We start from the raw sequence: 14024 nt of genomic DNA on the forward strand, positions 1-14024 counted from the left end.
CAGGTCCAGGATATGACACGTCCAACCCAAACTGCAAGTTTCTATTGGAATCTGGTTAGAAAGGATCTTGTCTGTTAACCCCAAAGATGGTCACTGAAGCTGAAGTGGCCATGGGTAAGAGAAGAGAACGCCAGTCTCGTGATGATGAAAGCAGTTTGGGTTGAGACTTCTGGTTGTTGAACAGCTGAGTAAACCATTCCAGAGTTCACCCTCCATAGGTTGTTTGAGTAGTAAAAATGCAGCCCACCAGTGGTTTGTGGCCTGAATCATGAGCTGGTCCCCAGTCAAAATCCTGTCCTCATGATTTCTTAATAGCAGCTTATAAGGAATAACCATTTGGAGCCAATTGCAGCATTTCCAAATGGTCAGTGCTGCTTTTACCATATTTGTCTACGCACCACACTTTTTCTGACAGGTTCCTAAGATGCCCCCATAATGTTGTGGGTGCCCAACACTGCTGTGGTAATTGGGTGACCTCATCCTGACCTCAGCAAGGTCTGGGCAGAATTGATTTGCACCCACTCCCGACACTAACTTCAACAATGCAGCACCAAGGATTTTCTGCTGTCTAATGTATTGAAACTAGTAGAGGTTTTGAATGAAGAGTTAGGGCCATTGCATAGAAGATGATCAATGCATAAAATATAAAAGGGTTTTCATTAGGCATTTGAATGGGTTTCTCACTAGAAGTTACACTACAAGTCAAAAATGAAGGCAGATAGTACTGGAAAAATATTGTTAGGAAATTGATTAAGAGTTTGGAAATATGTTTTGCAGCCAGCCAAGCCAGAGACCTTCTGTCCAAAATGTTGGTAATTGATCCTTCCAAACGGATATCTGTGGATGAAGCCTTACAGCATCCATACATTAATGTCTGGTATGATCCAGCTGAAGTTGAGGCGGTAAGTCCTGATGCTTATTACTCCTGTACGTTTCACAGTCAGAGGTATTTAGGATCATGGCATAAATACAGCCAAGGTATTTGACTCACCTTATCTGAGTCCTTCAGAAAGAAAAACCTATATGCTTACCACTGCATCCAATTGACTCCTCAGTGACAGCGTGGGCTGAGTGATAGAGAAAATGGGATGGGGAGATTTTCCAACACTGTTCCTTCACATCCACAGTGTACCCGGTCCACCACTCCGCTTGTCCATCATACCTTATTTGCATGATACTGGGACAGAGCGGGTCAGAGAAAACAACTTTCCTGGCCCAGTATAGCCAACCTCAGGTAAGACTTGCAAAGGGGTAACAGGTTGGGGTTGGACACACGTACCACTTTGATCATCCCTCTCATACAGATTCAGGAAATGTCAGACAAACATTTTCTCTCCTCCATGGAGTGAAGAAGGTGTGTTGACATTTTGGAACATTTTTAAAAAATAAATTTTGACTAAATGGATTTTTCTTTCCCTATTGGCGATCAATTTGTCAGAGTGAGAATAATGAAGAGAATAGCAGAATAATGAACAGCCGTGTCCAAAAGCAAAGAAAAGAAAAACAAGGTTAAGACAAGCATGTGTTTAACAAGATGTAGAAATAAAATTTCTGGTCAGAGATTATGGTCTGAAATCGTTGAACTCAATCTTGAGTTTAGAAGGCTGTGAAGTGCCTAATTGAAAGATGAAATCTGGACCTTGAACTGGAACTAAATCCCGATAAAATGTGGCGACAATAGGAAATATAAACCTCAATGATAATATGATGTTATCAGTGTGAGAAGAAATTTGACTTGGTAACAAAACAGCATGATGGTCAGGAAGCATGGAATTACAATACAGAATGATTGGCTATATTGTAAATAGCTGGATGAGGGAACATACTACAGAAGTGTAATAACATAACAAATTATCTTGCTTTATAAACTTCTTGAGCTTCATTCTTTGGCTTTCTAACATAATCTTGGGCTCTTATACCCAAATCCAAGTAATGTTTTTTTTTCCTCTAGGGGCCAAGTTTTGATTGCTCAATTCTCTTTGATTAGCTTAGATATTGTCTGAAGATGAACTATAATGTTCAAGGAACTGTCAGATGAATCAATCTCTCCATTCACTATATGTCAGTATTCACCAACTGTCAACTGCTCTCTTTTATTTCTGTAGAGGCTTTGGAGCAATTACAGAGGTTTTAAGAAAGTGAAGATAATTTGTTAGGAAGGACACGAGTCTTTCAAGTAAATATCAAAAGTTTCAAAGGCAACTTCAATTTTGAAAATCAAACAGAACTCCAGGTTAGAATGTAGATCCGTCAATTTCTGCCTAAATTAGCCAATCTGAGTTGCAGTTGGGATACCACAATTGATCATCGTACCCTTGGACTCTTTCATGGTTTATTTCCCTGATAGTTAAAGATCATGTGGCATGGAAGATGGCCATTTGGCCCATCAAACCCATACTGGCTCTCTGCAGAATAATGTAGTTAGTCCCATTTCCATACTGTAGTCCCATATGTCATGTGAAGATGGGATTTGGCCTGGGTTTGATGTCCCATCTGGAATGCTTCCAAGTATTGTCTAAACTCATGCAGAAAAATAAGCCACTTAGACAAATTGTTTGTTGCTTGGGAGTCATATCCAAGTATAACATCATAGGGAAAATGTTAGAAACTATTATTAAAGTTAGAAACTATTATTAAAAGTCTTCACAGGAGGAGAAACAGCGGGATTTGCTTCATATCAGATAGATTTTTTAGGATCCACTGGTTGTTCAGCCCTAGGTTCAATCTGCCCATTTAAGATGGATGATAAAAGCAATGTAACTATGCAGCAGCAAGAGGAATCTTAAAGGCATGCATTTACTTTGGGCAACACAATGGCACAGTGCTTAGTGCTGCTGCCTCACAGCACCAGGGACCTGGGTTTGATTTCCAGCTTGGGTCACTGTCTGTGTGGTGTTTGCACATTCTCCCCGTGTCTCATGGGTTTCCTCCGAGTACTCCGGTGTCCTCCCACCGTACAAAGATGTGCAGGTCAGATGGATTAGTCATTCTAAGTTACCTCTTAGTGTATCAAGATGTGTACGTTAGGGGTAAGTACGCGGGGTTATGGGGATAGGGCCTGGGAACGATGCTCTGTTGGAGAGTTGGATGGGCCAAATAGCCTTCTTCTGCACTGTGGATTCTATGATAAACTCCCTCAGTGTGCCCAGGCAGGTGCTAGAGTGTGGCAACTAGGGGATTTTCACAATAACTTCATTGCAGTGTTAATGTAAGCTTATTTGTGACACTAATAAATAAACTTAAAACTTACTTTGTGTTATTTTGAACTGCCATTATTCTCTCAGAGGTGAGGATGGGGGATGTTGAAGAACATCAACCAAGCAATGCCAGGGAGATCAGCTGGTTACCCCCTCATTTTAGCATCAAGCATATCAGCAGTCTAGAAGTCAGGGCACCTTTTATCCCAGAATAAATGAGAGGAGATTCCTCTGCAGAGCTATCACATCTAAACATACCTGCCAATGTATGCTATAGATACAGCATGCTGCTGGTGGCAGTAAGCCATCTCCTCCCCCATCTATTATGCCTGTGCAGAACTAGATTGAGGATTACATGTAGCTTCAATCAATTTGCTCTCCTTATTGTATCAAGCTAGTGATTGCAGCATCATTTACTTTATCATCTTTCCCACTGAACAAACATGTCATGACTTTCCAATATCCAATAATTGCTGCATTTCCCAACACTACCAAAATTGTTGTAAGCACAATTTGGAAGGAAGCACTAACATTGTGAATTTGTGTGCTTGTGCAATTAAACTGCCACACTTGCTGCTGTTACTAAAGTGATGGGTTCATCTGGCCCAAAGGGAGCAAGTGTTCCTGGAGGGATTGCAGTAACTAAGCTAGAGTTTTCATTCACAGGCCAGTCGTTTCCTTTTCTCTTCCACATTTTTTGGCACAACAGGAACTACATTCAGTGTGACTCTAGCACAGAGCATGGCATAAGAAGATCACCAAAAGCAGGAAAGCGCTGTCAGTGGTGTCAGGTGACATATACATGGTCTTAAACTCTGCTGCTCCATTACATGAGGGCACAGCAGCCTGGTAAAGATAGTGCAGGTAAGGAGGCTGACATTTATCAAGGAGGCATGACCGAGATATGCCATTGCCTTCTGAAAGATCACTATATAATGAGTAAAACGCTATTAACAATTAAAGTTAGTGTGGCCTTGATTTTCATGCATTATTTGATTTCTACTCGAATACTGGTTGGGTGTAACATCATAGAGAAAATGTTAGAAACTATTATTATTGCAGCTGTAGCAGAGAACGTAGATAAGTTCAAAGCAATCAGGCAGAGCCAACATGGTTTTGTGAAAAGAAAGTCATATTTAACCAACCGACTGGAGTCTTTTTAAGGAAGTAACTTGTGCTGTGGATTATGTTCTTATAAAGGAGAACAGGTGGATGTACTGCACTTAGATTTCCAAAAGGCATTTGACGAAGCGCTGCATCAGTGGTCATTGTGGAAAATAAATCTCGTTGTATAGGAAATAACATATCGGCATGGATATTGGTTAGCTAACAGGAAGCACAGAGTAGGCATAAATGGGCCTTTTTCAGGTTGGCAACAATGGTTTAACATGGGGATCAGTGCTGAGATCTCAACTCAACTGCTCACAATTTAAATAAATGACTTGGATGAGGGGATGGATGGGATGGTTACCAAATTTGCTGCTGACACAAAGATAAGTAGGAAATTAAGTTGTGATGAGGACATGCGGAGATATAAGGGGTTAGGTGAGTGGGCAAAGAACCGTCAAATGTAGTATAATGTTGGAAAATGTCCATTTTGGCCCAAAGAATGAAAGAGAGGTTTATTATCTAAATAATGAAAGATTACAGAGCTCCGAGGTGCAGAGGAATCTGGATGTCTTACTCCATGAATTGCATAAGGCTAGTATGCAGGTACAGCAAGTAATTAGGAAAACTAATAGAATATTATCATTTATATATGCTATTATCAAGTAAGGAGGTCATGCTTCAGTTATATACAGCACTAGTCAGATCATATTTGAAGTATTGTGTACACATCAGTCACCTTATTTAAGGAAGGATGTAAATGCGTTTGAACCAGCTCAGAGAAGGTGTACCAGGCTAATACCTGGAATGGGCAGGTTGTCTTATGAAGAAATGTTGAACAGACGACATTTGCATCTGCTGGAGTTTAGAAGAGCAAGAAGTGACTTCATTGAAACATGTAAGATCCTGAGGAGTCTTGACAGGATGAATGTGGAGAGGATGTTTCCTCTTGTGGGAGTATCTAAAATTAGGGGTCATTGTTTAAAAATAAGTTGTCACCTATTTAAAATGGAAAGGGGGTGAATTGTTTTCTCTCAGAAGGTTGTGGATCTTCAGAACTGTGTTCTTGAAAAGGAGGCTGAAGCAGAGCCTTTGAACATTTTTAAGGCAGAGGTGAATAGATTCTTGGTAAACAAGGGGCGGGGGGTGAAAGGTTATCAGGGATAGGCATGGTGCAGATTTGAAGTTACTATCAGACTGGGCACAGTAACTTGTGCATTTTCTAACACCTGTCCTCTACTGCAGCAAACACAGCTCCGGAGTGAGGCTCCTAAACAACAGCAGACAACACACAGCACAAAGCTGACGATCACAGCGTAAATCAGCATCTTATGAAACAGAAAGCTGTCACTAATGGCTGACTGCTGTGCACCCAAAGCCCAATATGTCGCTCCTACTGGCTTGTGAGAACAGTAACATCTTTAGATCAGCTAACCCAGCATAGGAAACCAATGAACCCATAAACAAAATAAGCCAGAGAAAGCCAATCTGAACTCTATACACATAGTATGGTGACAGATAACACAGCTGATGGGAAGAAACAAAATCCAGAGACAAAGTGTAACATTTTCATCAGTATAATGCTTTTTGAGCTGTCAGCTAGCTCTTTTTGGGGCTGCATCAGCTGTTATGCAACTGTTTGTCATTGTTTCTGGGTTCTGTAGGTTGGCATGTATTAACTCACTGTTAACCCATTGATTATACAGGAACAGGAATTTCTAAGATATAAAAATTAATAATGCAGCTTGGGGATGATTTTAAAAAGTAGATAGTTCTGTCTCTCCTAATGAGCAATAGCGAGATGGACTAAAATGCACACTTCTATACCATGCTGTGTAATATATGTGTCCTTTATTTTGTAGCCTCCTCCTCAGATCTATGATAAACAGCTTGATGAAAGAGAGCACAGTATAGATGAATGGAAAGGTAATGTGAAACATTGGATATAATCATGATCATATGCAAGTTGATAATCTTAAATAAAAATTTCCAAGCAAGATGAATATTACCATCTTCACTAAATTATGAAAAATGATGGATAGATAGGTGTAAATCAATTGAATTGAAAATAAGTGCTTTCTATAACAACCAGACTCAATCTGCAGCACCAGTGCTGTGCTTGAGCACAATCTGAAAAACCTACTGCGTCATATTTACTGGGCGGGATTCCCTGGTCTTGTCCGTGGCGGGACCCGTTGCGAGCGAGAACAGAAAATTTGGCGTTCCAGCCAAAACTCCATTCACTCTCAGCAGCGATGGAAAATCCCAGCCGAAAATGAGGATGGAAGATTTCAGCCACTGTCTGTAAACATACAGTAAGAAACAAAAGATACATGTTTACAAAGATACAAGCAATACATGTTTAAGTTACTTGCTGATACTGGCCTCGATTAAGTGAAACAATGTACACATAGAATTTATCCCAAAGGAGCAGAATATAGGAAATAGGAACGTGTTATTGAGATTACTAAAGAGACCCTTGATTTCAATGTCAGAATAATTCGTGGGCATTACACTACAGATTTTTAAAACAAAAGGACTCCTGCACTCCCTGTGACAGCTGAAGCCCTACCTCAAGTCAATCACATTAGAGATGGGGAGCAGAGCATTGAGGAAAAAGATGGCGTTGAATTTCCACAGAATTGATAGTGGGCCATGTGGCTCAGCCTATCATTCCAAGCTGTCCCCTGAAAACCCAATACCAAATCCAGTGAATGGGGAATAGGATACTTTAAATATTAGAGGCAAGTGCCCATTCCTTTAGTGGCAGAATTGGACCAGCCATCTCATGGAGGTGGTACATAACAGGCCTGCCTGAGCAGGAATGGCCAAGAGCCAGACTTTGCACAGTAGATCGGATAGATCTCCCCTACACACATCCTCGCCCCAAGTAAGAATCAAGAAATTTCCTTAAAGGGTAAGCACTTGCTTTCTCCTTTGATAGGGCCTTCAGTAGGTCCAGATCAGAGCGTATGATGACTCTTGCAAGAGTATATGCCCTGCTCAGTGTATTAGAACGTGCTGGCTGGAATTCCTGAGGTGAACTTGGAAGGTTCCCAGCCATGACGCCAGATTTGCTGTGTAGCATGATCATCATAGAATCTCTACAGTGCAGAAGGAGGCCACTTGGTCCATCGAGCCTGCATTGACAACAATCCCACCCACACCCTATACCAGTAACCCATAACCCCTGCTAGTTGCCCTGACACTAAAAGGCAATTTTGGATGGCCAATCCAACTAACCCACACATCTTTGGACTGTGGGAGGAAACCAAAGGAACTCCATGCAAACACAGGGAGAACGTGCAATCTCCACACAGTCCCTCAAGATCGGAATTGAACCTGGGTCGCTGGCACTATGAGGCAGCAGTGATAACCACTGTCACTGTGCCACCCTTTGAATGATAGAGTGTAATTTTTAAACTTAAGTTCAATGTGGTGAACACTCAGCCAATCCTTCCACCCGAAACAACAGATCCCTTTCCTGAATTGAAGGAAGGTGGGGGCACAATTTCAGATCCCCCTCCCCCCCCAACTGCCCCACCCCACAGACACACACATTCTCCATTTTTGAAATTATTCCTCTAATCTTCCTTGCTACAAAATAGCCTACAGTTACTAAGCAAATAGGATTCACAACCATTATCTGCCATTGATGATGGGTACACTTTTGGGTCAATGTAATACCTTGCTAGCGTCAAATGAACTGATACCTAAATAGGCAGGCCAAGCTCCAAAGATAATGTGATTTTGCCTCCCAGGAGAAACATCATGTCAAAGTGATTGAAACGCCAGGGTATTGTTTAATGTGACTTGTGTAAGTACTGAGTGCCTGCTCACGGTATAGATGATTAAATTGGTCAATGTTCGTGTTCACTCTAGGGGTAGCCTATGTAGATACTGTTATGGTAATATCGTTTCTGTAGTAAAAACCACCAAGAGTCACAAGAAATAGATATGCTAAATTGACCTGATTTCTGTTTTTGACAGAATTAATCTACAAGGAGGTGATGGATTTTGAGGAGAAAACTAAAAATGGTGTTGTGAAGGGGCAGCCGTCTCCCTCAGGTAAATCCAATAACCCTGTACACAAATAGTAAGGTTTATTCTCAGATGTTGTTTTATATACAGCCTATTCAGCCATTTTCCATTGTTTCCATTAGTATATTCCAGAATTGCATTTAATCATCAATTTATAGTTTTCAGCAACTGAAAGGTTATTTGTTTTATCATAAACCACCAGAAAAGAACAAAAATGACACTTCAGTAAGCAAGGTAACAGCACAACAAAGAAGAAGATTGGCGCATTGCTCATATTTCTAACATGGGGCTGAATCTTCTGCTCCATGGTTGGTGATTCTTCCATTTCTGGACACTAGAGGGCAGTAAATAGTTTGCAATGCAGTGATTTCCTTCTCGCAAACAGGCACAAACGAAGAATTCACATAACTGATGCCGTAAAATATGTCTTTACCAATGTGTTTGAAACATTTTCAGATTTTTAACATTTTTCGCTTGTGTGATGACTACCTCATCAACTTTTTCACCTTTTTCAGGATGGGGCATTGCTGCAAATGTTGGAAATTTCTGTCCATAAGTAAGCTCCAACTAATTAATAAATGAAATGTGCAGGTTAACTGATGGGGTGGAGTTCATTGTTAATTCCAGTGGAAAAGTTGATACTCTCATATCTCCTTTTAGTCTAAAATTAGTTAAACGAGGAAAATATCATCCTCCCAAGTGCATTACTGATTTAGGGCTCTGACATATAAGGAACATTTTCATTTTCCTGTCCCTTTGCCTTTAAAAGCTTTCTATAAATATAACTTAAGCAATCTGGTTTGAAGTTAAATAAATTTTTGCTTTCTTTAGAAATTCATTTTAAACTTGATTATGGTTTTCATGAAGATTAATTTTTAAGCTATTTTTCTCCTTTTTCAATCATTTTTGTTAGGCTATCAGACCCCTCTGTTATCTTGATTATTTCTTTTCCCCCCTCACTTGATAGGATGGGTTGGTTAAATGTAATTAACATTTTGAGGTGGAAAGCTTATTAATATTTCCAGTATTCACCTAGTTGATTCTGCCCACTCGCATGCCCACCCTCAGCTGAGAGTCTCCAGTCTTGCCTGCATTATAGCAAGGAACAGAAACAGATGAATTGGGGTAGACCTTGGCTGGGATTCTCTGACCTCGCCCGCGGCTGGGATTCTCTGGTCCCGCTGCTGTGAATGAACATTTGGCTGAGTGCCACATTCTCCATTCTCGCTGGCAGCGGCGGTGACATCTGAGAATTCCAGACTTAGTGTGATAAGGCAAAACAGGTGTTGGTGAATCGGCAGCCGTTTTATATCTCATCTGATCTTTATTTACATCGAAGTCGATGGAAATCCAAACCAGGTGAGTTGTGTAGCTTGGTGCTGAATGGATGCCTCTCCTTCGTCTTTGAGCCGACACATTCACTATGCCACCTGCAAAATATTTTTTGCATTAAAGAAAAAGGTCGGTTGAGAGATGAGATGGTGGCATGTCTCCTGGAATGGCTTAAACTTCCCAGGCAACCGCTCAAAATCAAAGGGTTTTCCTGAAGTTCCTGATTTAACTTGGGTCTCCTCGTGATGTTACAGCTGCTAACTCATTAGCAGCATAATACATCGGCACTTGCTGTTTAAAGAATGGCATTCCGAAAATAATTCAAGAAATACCAGAATGTTATGATAGTTTTTGTGAACATTTAGTTTTCAAAAGCTATCTAATGCTCAGCCACCCTTCTAGGCTCAAATATAAGCTGCTATAAAGTGCAAGATTTATCTAAAATGTAACGTCCTTGTTACCAACAGTTCAGGCTGGGGGGAGAATAAAGAGTGCTTACAAGTACATGTTTGCAACAGGATTTGAAAGACCAGACTGCAAGATCAGTGACCTACATCACTACACAAGTTAGAGTGCACCAATGGTGAAACAATTACAAATATATACAGTACTTTCATATTTCATTCACAAATTATCATTGAATGTGATTGGAGTACAGCAGTATTCTGTTTCTATACAATAAACATATAAAAAGGAAAAGCAAATTGATGAGCAGTTGGCATTTTCATATTTGGGGGGAGAAACAAGAAGATGTAGTACCACAAGAGATACCACCCCGAGTAAACATCATAACAATATTCACCTTTCACTTCAGGGGTGCATCTTTAAGAGGACATTGTTAACAGAATCACAGAAGCGCAGAAGAGACGCTTTGGCCCATCGAGTCCGTACCGATGCATGGAAGGTCCTGGCTTGCCTACCTAATCCTTTTTGCCAGCACTTGGCCTATAGTCTTGAATGTTATGGTGTGCCAAATAGTCATCCATGTACTTTTTAAAGGATGTGAGGCATCCCGCCTCCACCACCATCCCAGGCAGTGCATTCCAGACCATCATCAGCCTCTGGGTAAAAAGGTTTTTCTTCAAATCTCCCCTAAACTTCCCACCCCTCACTTTTTATTTATGTCCCTTCATGATTGACTTTTCAACTAAGAGGAACAGCCGCTCCTTATCTATTCTGTCCATGCCCCTCATAATCTTGAGCACCTCACTCAAGTCACCTTTCAGACTTCTCTAATCCAAAAAAAAACCATGCCAAGCAGCATCCTGGTTTAAACCAAGAGAACCAAATGTAATCTTACTCATTACGTTCTCTGAGCAGGGATCCATGCTCAAAGAGGGAAGCAATTTCACCTCATCTCAATCCTAAATGACCAACTACTTATCCTGAGACTGTGAGCCCTAACTCTCGACTATCCTACCAGGGGAAATAGCTTCTTGGCATCAATGCTGCCGAGCCCATTCATAATTTTATACATTTCAATGAGATATCCACTCACTCTTCTCAACACCGGAGAAACTAGGCTCATTCCACTCCATCTCTCCTCTTTGAACAGTCCTGAGTTAATCCAGTCACCATCAACTTCATTGCTTTTTGAAAAAGTCGCTGACAGATCTTTCCTGAACTCAGCTTGCTATATTTCACAGTGGGGTGTTGTTGAGTTCAGGAATGCTCAGAGTGGAAGATGAAGAATTTTTCTTCTATTGCCAGGAGACTGCATAATGATACCCCCGTTCTGCTGAAGTGCCACATGTCTAGAAGAATGTCACTCAGGGGAAATGGACTGACAAATGGCAGGTGAAATTTAATAAAGGGAAGTGTGATGTTGTGAGAAGAAGAGAGGCAATGTAAGCTAAATGATCCAATTTTTAAGGGAATGCTGGATAAATCCTTGATGGCAGGGCAAAAACCACTAAAATTATACAAGGTGCTGAGCTTTATAAATGAAGTAATATAGCACAAAAACAAGAAAGCTGTGCTAAAAATTTATAAATCATTGAAGTTGTCAACTGAATTATTGCATTCAATTCTCTTTAGAAAGGATAGCAAGGTCTTGGAGAGGTTGTGGAAAAGATTTACTAGAAAAGGTATAGGCTCTTTTTAAAGTGTACCTTCATGCACAATTTCCTTCTGTTTAGGTAATAGTGGGATGGTGGTGGTAAAATTATTGCACTAATTATCAGCCACATCATGAACGTTCCTTCCATGATCAACAAGTTTTGGCATGGGACTTGAACTCTGAGCATCTGATCCAGAGGTAGGGATGCTACCACTGAAACCAGAAACCTCCAGAGATGGAGGACTTCAGTTATCATAGAATCCTAGAATCCCTATGGTGCAAAAGGAAGCCATTTGGCCCATCTAGCCTGCACTGACAACAATCCCATCAGGCCCTATCTACAAAATGCACTGCAGCAATTCATCAAAGATCCTTAGACAGCATGTATTTATCCTGCTAATTCCTCTGACATGAAGGGGCAATTTAGTATGGCCAACCCACCTAATCTGTACATCTTTGGAGTGTGGGGGGAAACCCACGCAGACAGGGGGAGAATATGCAAACTGCACAAAGATAGTCACCCAAGGCTGGAATTGAACCCAGGTCCCTGGCACTATGAGGCAGCAGTGTTTAACCACTACCATTGTGCCACCCTCCATCAGGGAGGATGTTATGAGGAGTCACTAAAGAAGTTGTCTTACTTGGAGCAGCAATGGTTAAGGAGTGAGTTAGTACAGCTGTTATTTGGCAGCTTGATCTAGATAGGGGGAAACTGTTTCCACTAACAGGAGGAACAGTGACCTAAACTGACAGCGACAGGCACACAGATTTTAAATAATTGACAAAAAAACATTGAAAATGAGGAAAATATTTTTTACTAAGGGAGTTATTATTATATGGACTGCATAGCATGAGCAGGAGAACTATAGGGGAGGAGTACGGAAGTAAGACTAAATGAAAAGTTTTTCAAACAGCTTGATGGATCAAATGGCCTCTGTCATTGCTGTGTGATTCCATAATTCTAAGTATTCTAAAATTGTATCTACAAGGATTTATATACAGATATGTACATGAAGCTATTGTACATTTTTAGCCCATGGTGCTTGCAGAAGCAGTCAATTGGTATAGTGAGATTTTTTTTAGGATGATTGAGCTTGTGCTGGGAACAATATGAGATTAAGGACTGAAGCAGTTTGTTCTTGATCACTGCAGGGTCCAGTTTACTCTAGAAACTAGAAGATCCTCTTACCCGTTAAAAACCATTACATTGCGAATGTAAATCAGAAGAAACATTTATTATTGCCTGCTTTATACTAACACAAAATCAACATAAGCCTCAAGATTTTAGAGTAAAATATATTTTTTAAAAAGGGCCTTTCTGAAATCCTGAAGACGTCACTTACTGTGTGTGGAGGTAACTCCTCAATCAGTGACTTTTACTTTCTGTTGATCTTTTTAACATTTGCTTTGATTTCCCCTAAAGTTAGTGGAACTCTAATAAGTGCAGTAATGGAATTTTTCTGAGAGTTGCTTTTAGTTCCACTGTAACAAGTTAACCTAGGGTCAACCAACATCACTAAAACAGATTTCAACTGGATCTCTAGAGTAGAATTATGATGTTCTCAAAAAATAAATTAATTAGCTTTTGATCCAGTTTGTTTATAATAAATGACATTGGGTCTCCAGCAGAAATAAATAAAAGTGTTAGTACCTATACAGCTAACAATTCAATGATATTTCTTATGGTGGCTATTTAATTTGAACAGAACAACTCTATGTATCGTACTGTTCAGTTTAGCCCAATTTTCTAGTATTGACCTGTGGCTCAGGTGGTCTTGCCTCTGAGTCAGAAGGGTATGGATTCAGTTCCTACTCCAGAATCTTGAGCATAAAATTCTTGGTTGACCACTCCAGTATTGAGGGAATACTGCACTGGCGGAAGTTGCAGATTTTAGAATGAGGCCCCATTTGTGTGCAGGTGGATGTAAAAAATACAGCTGGGCAGTTATCCCAGCGTCCGTAGCCAATTTTTATTCCTCGACCAACATCTCTTTTATAAAAAAAATTGCTGATCTGGTCATTATCACAATGCTGTTTGTGGGATCTTGCTGTGTATAAACTGGCTGTTGCATTTCCAATATTACTTCCAAATATCAGCTACAAAATGCTTTGGAATGTGCTGAAGTCGTGAAAGGGGCTACATTCCCTTCATCCCTTCCTCTTTTTTCTTCTTCCCATCAAGAAGTTTAGAATTTGCAGTGTCAAACACTGAAGAATTTCACTCACTGTTTGTTCCTATTTAAATATCTTGTTACTGATGAATTTTTATGAATTATTTTTGTGTCCAT

General features: G+C 40.3%; 1 protein-coding gene across 7 annotated transcripts in view; it reads left to right on the forward strand.

Annotated features, from left to right (window-relative positions):
* mapk10 (mitogen-activated protein kinase 10) overlaps positions 1–14024 on the forward strand; it is a 258892-nt gene that overhangs the window by 232333 nt on the left and 12535 nt on the right. For all 7 annotated transcript variants that reach the window (XM_080191025.1, XM_080191032.1, XM_080191042.1 and 4 more), the window contains 3 exons: positions 778–902; positions 6167–6230; positions 8295–8372. In XM_080191025.1, coding sequence (XP_080047151.1) covers positions 778–902; positions 6167–6230; positions 8295–8372 — 267 coding nt within the window. The remainder of the gene's footprint in view (positions 1–777; positions 903–6166; positions 6231–8294; positions 8373–14024) is intronic.

The sequence above is a fragment of the Carcharhinus amblyrhynchos genome, chromosome 1 (genome assembly GCF_965287045.1).
Source record: "Carcharhinus amblyrhynchos chromosome 1, sCarAmb.v2.hapA, whole genome shotgun sequence".
NCBI lineage: Eukaryota > Metazoa > Chordata > Chondrichthyes > Carcharhiniformes > Carcharhinidae > Carcharhinus > Carcharhinus amblyrhynchos.